The sequence below is a fragment of the Rhea americana genome, unplaced genomic scaffold (genome assembly GCF_003343005.1).
Source record: "Rhea americana isolate MKP2758 unplaced genomic scaffold, rheAme1 scaffold_1, whole genome shotgun sequence".
Taxonomy (NCBI): Eukaryota; Metazoa; Chordata; class Aves; order Rheiformes; family Rheidae; genus Rhea; species Rhea americana.
The window spans coordinates 16,036,193-16,042,655 of NW_028185038.1; the positions used below are offsets into that span (position 1 = coordinate 16,036,193).

A 6,463-nucleotide genomic window follows, 5' to 3' on the forward strand; every position below is an offset into this window, starting at 1 on the left:
CTACGTCTCCCTTTTGAGGCAGTTCTCAGCAAACTCCAATGCTTTACTCTCCCATTTTGAATCCATCAGCACCCTCTTTTTCTAAAATCATATTTTTGTGTGGGGGGACACTTTGGGGACTTAGGCCACGCTCGTTCCTGAATTAGCAAGTACAGTTCATGCTTGTGAGCTCCACATGCRTTACACCCTGGATTTAGAGCCTGCCAAACACTTGATAGTAGTTAAGCATTTGTTGTGCTAATCAGCTATGTGCTGTCTGATMTTATGTCTTCGTTTTCTTCCTCAAATGTCTGTAGCCAGACAGATGAGCCTGTTCTCAGTGTTTGAGCAGCATCTAACCCCATGGAGGAGGTCTGAGATCCATGTCTAAGATCTCCAAGTATTACAGTACTACAAATAATTACCCTTGAGTCAACAGGGTTTCCAAGGCTCTTCATTTTTCATTAACTATTTATAAAATTTTTGGTTTATAACACCAAACAACAGAAGTGCTAGAAGCTTTAGAAGCCAGTAAAGGGTTTGTGTCCCAAATTTGAGGTTTCAATCTCGCCAAGATTTTGTGTGAGATGATAGGATCCCAGCTTCAGCAATGATTCGTGTCCAGGTGCAAACTGGAGCAGACTTAGTTAAATCACTTAACTTTGTGGATCCTTCCCAGGTGGTTTTAATATGATTATAATGACCAAGTTCACCTGTGATTTCCTTTGCTCAGCTGAGTGCCAGTGATTGCTGCTCCATGCAAGGTGGAATAGAGTAGGTTTGCCTAAATTCCCTCTACTTCAGCTGGAGGAGGAGTGACTTTTTAAGCCACTCTCRCTTGGCTGCTTACATTGGCACAAATCAGACTTCATTTAGGTGTAGTTCAACTTCATTTCTTTAGGTTAAACCTTTTTCAAAGGGTTTTAAACTGAAATAAAGCCATTTTAAAACAGGCTTGACCATCAGCATTTTTAACTGATTTAACTAACTTGGATTAAAATTGTTCTTTCACTTAAGGCTGCTGCATGTGGCTTAGATACATGTTCATGCTTTCATCAGAGCTCATCTGTTGAAGCTGTTGGGGCAATTTACATTTATAAAGTTCAGCATACACAATTTCCATGGGCCAATGTATGTTTGTAAGCTCTGTGTGACGAAAATCACAAGAAGCTGATTATACTCTCTTTTTGAACTGGAAATTTGTGCTGTACCTTCAAGCTGAAGGCTATTTTGAGCTGAAAGCAGGGAATTTGGTGAAATCTTATGTCCTGGAATGTACAGAAACACCAGCTAAGCAATCCCTTCTATACACTAGTACATCTCGATATTTTTAAAAGGCACCAAAATTTCCTTTCTTTYAATACCAGCGACACCCATGATCATTTGAAGCAAAGTGAAAGTTTAAAATCAAGCATATTTCTGCTTTATTTCACCTTGAGCAACCAGAGTTTTGTTTTCTCCTTTCAGTGGTTCCCATTTCCCATTCTCATGCACATCAGCAGTGCCACGAGGTTTGAGATGCATGCCCAACAGAGGAACATTTCGTGCCGGACAAGTTATTGCCATTGACCTTTTGTTTAGAAACAAAAAAAAAGGATTTATTAACTGCGTATTTTTACTTTTACATTTTGGTAACAAATCTAAATCGAGGGTAATCTGCTTAGCGCTATAGTAAAAATGAGATAATTCAGTTAAAATAAATGTTACCGTGGACTGACGTGGGCATGGATGTACAATTTGACCTCATACCTTTCGATTTGACGTTATATTAGTCTCCAAATCCGAATACCATTTCTCTGATGATCTTTGTGTAGGAAAGTGAAGACGACGAGCCAGACGCAATGGAGGATGAGACAGGGAGCGAGGAAACCAGCTCCGAGCTCCGTGATGACCAGACAGACACCTCCTCTGCCGAGGTCCCCTCCACCCGGCCGCGGCGTGCCGTCGCGTTACGGAGCAGCACCGAATCGGACCGACCTGCTCCCCCGGAGAGGGCTCGGAGGACCCGGAAATCCCAGCCTCTCTCATACAACGAAGCAGAGAAGTGTCCTCAAGTCAAGGAAGTGAGTGTGACAGCAGACTCTTTCACTCCTAATTAATAGCAGTATTTTCTCTAAACCGACCTTTGAGGTCAAGTGTTTCTTATCTGAGGAGGGCATCCCTGCTCTGCAGCTGAGTAGCCCTCAGCACCATGTAGTTTTGTTTACGAGACCTTTGGCTTTGTAGGAAATGAAGCAAGAAGAGGAAGAAAAGCTCATCCTGGACAGTAATCCGTTGGAGTGGACTGTGACCGATGTTGTGAGGTTTATTAAACTGACTGACTGCGCACCCCTTGCCAAGATATTTCAGGAGCAGGTAGATGTCTTCATGTAACACTTCTCTTCATATTTGTAGTGCTTATTCACATGTCAAAAAAAAAAAAAAAAAAAAAAAAAAAAGACAGGACATACTACCTTGCTAGCTAGGTCCCTTGCTAGCTGCCCCTCTACTCAGCCCTGGGGAGGCCTCATCTGGAGTCCTGTGTCCAGTTCTGGGCTCCCCAGTACAAGAGAGACATGGGGSTACTGGAGAGAGTCCAGCATAGGGCTACAAAGATGATCAGAGGGCTGGAGCASCTGCCCTATGAGGAACGGCTGYGAGAGCTGGGCCTGTTCAGCCTGGGGAAGAGAAGACTGAGGGGGGATCTKATCAATGTSTACARGTACCTGAAGGGAGGGTGTCAAGGGGACGGGGACAAACTCTTTTCAGTTGTCCCATGTGACAAGAGGCAATGGGCAGAAACTGAAGCACAGGAAGTTCTGCCTGACCGTGAGGGGGAATTTCTTCCCTGTGAGAGTGACGGAGCGCTGGACCAGGCTGCCCAGAGAGGTTGTGGAGTCTCCTTCTCTGGAGATCTTCAAGGCCCACCTGGATGCAACCCTATCTAACATGCTCTAGGAGAGCCTGCCTGAGCAGGGAGGTTGRACTAGATGATCTCCAGAGGTCCCTTCCAACCTTGCTGATTCTATGATTCTATGATTTCAAATACACTTGGGCCAACCTACAGCACAATATATTTTGTGAAATTTTGAGAAAGCATGGAAACCCTTGGAAATTAGCATTAGAACTTTGACACATCCTCGGAGAGAGTGGAAATCTCTCTGAGTCCTTGTGAAAAGGAGGAAGTTTGGACCCTTCTTATCCATTCCAAGGCCCCACAAAACCATCCTGGTGTCAAGTAGGCGTCTTGGCTTGCCAACAGATAGTGGTTGTTYGGTACAGGTTAGCATGAATGTGTAAGGTTTATACAGAAGCAGCCATTCCTTGGCTAATGAGTAACGATCACTGCTGAATAATTTGAAAGCAAAGGGGCAGATCCAGGAAAGCCATGGTTAGAAAGATCTATCTCTTGGAGCAAAAGTGGTCAGTTAGGGAGCAGCCAACAGCACTCAGTGGAGCAATGTAGCAAGTTGCCTATTGAAGTATTTCTGATTCTTCTTTGTGAAGAAGCCCATTCTTAGGCACAGCTGGTTTCCTTTGGGAAAACTGAAGAAGAAATCTAGAGCAAGGCTGAAACACTCTTGTAGCGAGATGCTGTAATCGCCATGCTGCAGCGTGCTCCCGCCGTTTGTTAATCATCCTGGAGTACTGCCAGGGCTTGAAAGCCAAACCCGTCTTTGCTTTGCCAGAGAGTTTTATGGGAACTTTGAGTAAACGCAGGTGACTGGAGCTTTTCCTTGCTATTTTCATGGAAACTCCTGGTGTAATGGGCCATCAAGCTGCAATACAGAAAGAACCCAAGTGGTGGACAGTCCTGATCAGAGCAGTACCTAAGGTGTCCGAGGTTTCCATGTGTCCAAGGCTACCTAATCAGGGCTATCCTGGCAAGTTTTTGTGTTGCCTGTGAATTAAATTGTTTTTTCTGTACTTAGACTTCAATCCTCCCTGAGGCGATCCTCCCTAAGCAATTTGTCTGCTCTTCAGTCCATTAAAGAATAAAAAGKACTTGAGCTCTTAAATAAGAGGAGGATCAGGAAGCCAGCAGAAATCTGTCATAAAATGGCTGTTTTGTGAGGTGCTGGTTCAGGCTGTTTGGGAAATAAATAGGTCTGAGGGTCTGGACATGATCTCTACAGCCTTTCCTTGCCTCAGTTCCTCAGCCATAAGATGGAATTAATTAGATCTCTGTAGTGCCTATGGAGTTTGTTTAGAAGATGATCCAACATTTCAGATTCTGGGAGGCTTTTCCCAAATTGGGAAAGAGGAGACATGCTAAACAACTTCTGAAAAGGCATCAGGCATCCCAGAGAATAGAGTTGGGCAACATCAAAGTGGGACAGCTCATTGAGAAAAGGGCAAAAGACAAAATCTCATAGGCAAAGCATCTAATTTTGGGGGCAGGCTTCCCTCCTCGCCTCTCCAACCTTGGTTCTCCTTGTTCTCTTCCAGAGTCCATGAGCAAAGTCTATATCACAGTTTCTTTCTTCCCCAGGACATCGATGGCCAAGCTCTTCTGCTGCTGACACTCCCCACGGTGCAGGAATGCATGGAGCTGAAGCTTGGGCCGGCCATCAAGCTGTGTCACCAGATCGAGCGAGTAAAAGTTGCTTTCTATGCACAATATGCCAACTGACTGCACTTCACCGTTTCTGTCTGTTCCCCTTTTCATTCTCTCTTTTTTAACGCTGCAACTCGTTTGAGGTTCTTTTCTTTTTCTCCTTTCTTTTCCAAAAACACATGGAATTGGAAGCACTGGGAAGTAACTTGTGAAAAAAAATGAAGAAATTGAATTAATTTTTCTGTACTTGTAAAGCACACTGAAAGACGCTGGCATCTCTCCTTCGCGAACCTCGCTAACCCGTTACGCTGTGGTGTTAAGGCCAGTGTGGATCAGATGGCTTAAACAAAGCCAAGCAACTTCTGCCACCGGTGGCAGACRCATGCCTAAGGAGAACGGTCAGACATTTCCGGCTGATGGTGGTTTGTCTAGGTCCATTTCTGGACGCGAAATATCCTTTCAGCAAACTGTGACGCRCTTCTTTCATATTGAAATGTAAGTGACCACTTTTAACGTTACCCGGGGTTTACTGCAAATTTGATCTTAGTGATCAATGGGCTTTTTTCCTTTTTTTTTTTTTTCTTTTCTCCCCTCTTCTGAGAGACCAGAAGGAAAAAGTGCTATACCAGTCATATGCTCTTTGTTATTCCTGAGTGATTTAGAAAGGAGGACCCAACCCAGGCTCTCTGTACAGTGTCAGACAAAGCTACAGCGAGCTGACAAGGGCGGAAAAAGACCTAACGCGCAGTAACGCTTCCCGAGCCCGCGTAGCTGCACACAATGCGCCGATTGTCCCGGCGGTCGGATCCGTACAGCGCTTCATTCTCGTAAAGAAACATGCATGAAATCTTTTATCCTCAAGCCCGTCCAGTTAAATTCAAGTCTGACTTGGAGCACCACGGGGGGAACAGAAGCCAGGCTGCTCAGATTTAATGATGAGACTGTGGAGCGGATGCTGATTTCACTTCCACCTTCATGAATTTGGTGTTAAGCGGCCGTAAAAAGCTCGACGTTTTCCACCTTTCTACCCCACGAGATTTTACGCCAGCTGAGGATCCAGCTCAATGYACCTGCTGGCTCTGGTGCATATAAAGCTCCTAGATTGTCCCAGTGCTTTGTGYCACCCTGGCCAGTTAAACTGGGGCTTGTTTTAAACAGGCTCAATGTTTCCATCTACCTTATAGGGCTTTATGACCCCTCTTCCTCTTCCTCCAAACACACATCAAGCCTCAATTTGCAGCAACTCAGCAAAGGTTGGTGGCAACACATTGAYGTGAAGTTCCCTAGAGCAGCAACTAACCTGGGACCAAGCATGAATTTTACTTGACTTTAAGGTATAAGTGAATCCCTCCYACAAAAAGCAAACTGGATGGCTCATGCTGAAGTTTAGGCTGATTTCAAGGAAACCACTGGCTTCAATGGACTTTTTTTTCCCTCTTTTGAAGCTATAGACAGGCTCCTTTTTTTCTTCACTTTGAGGAACTCAGCTTGGGTTTTATATTTGTCCTGGAAATTTTTACACAGCTCTGTTACAATGCTGTGATGCCAAAGCCCACCCAGGGAAGACCTCCTCCAAAAGAAATGTCTCTTCTAGCCCTAAATCTTAATGGCTGCGATTAAGGCAAGATAAYCACACCTTGAATAGTTGGCATCTGGTGACTGCAAACTTGGATCACACAATCCTGCTGACTCAGTGTGCTCAGTACTGACCAACACTAGGCTAGAGCTGATACTTTCTCTTTTTATCAGTTTCCTCCTTAAATTCTTTAGATTAAAGGTGGAAAGCCTCAGAAATAAACAAAATCGTGGACTACATCTGAATCTGCCTTAGAGCATATGTTAGGCAAGAAGTATTGACTCCATCTGCCATGCATCACTGGAGACTTTATGATCTGTCTTTCAGCAAGTTTCCTGATTTGCCAGTGAGGAATTTGAYGGATACCACTG

At 44.5% G+C, this 6,463-nt stretch overlaps 1 protein-coding gene across 1 annotated transcript in view; it reads left to right on the forward strand.

Moving 5' to 3' along the window:
- The window catches only part of SFMBT2 (Scm like with four mbt domains 2), a 111,051-nt gene extending 106,215 nt beyond the window's left edge, over positions 1-4,836 (forward strand). The window contains exons 19-21 of the mRNA XM_085299567.1: positions 1,794-2,042; positions 2,206-2,334; positions 4,451-4,836. Of these exons, the coding sequence (XP_085155693.1) occupies positions 1,794-2,042; positions 2,206-2,334; positions 4,451-4,591 (519 nt within the window). The 3' untranslated portion in view covers positions 4,592-4,836. The remainder of the gene's footprint in view (positions 1-1,793; positions 2,043-2,205; positions 2,335-4,450) is intronic.
- Positions 4,837-6,463: the final 1,627 nt, after the last annotated feature.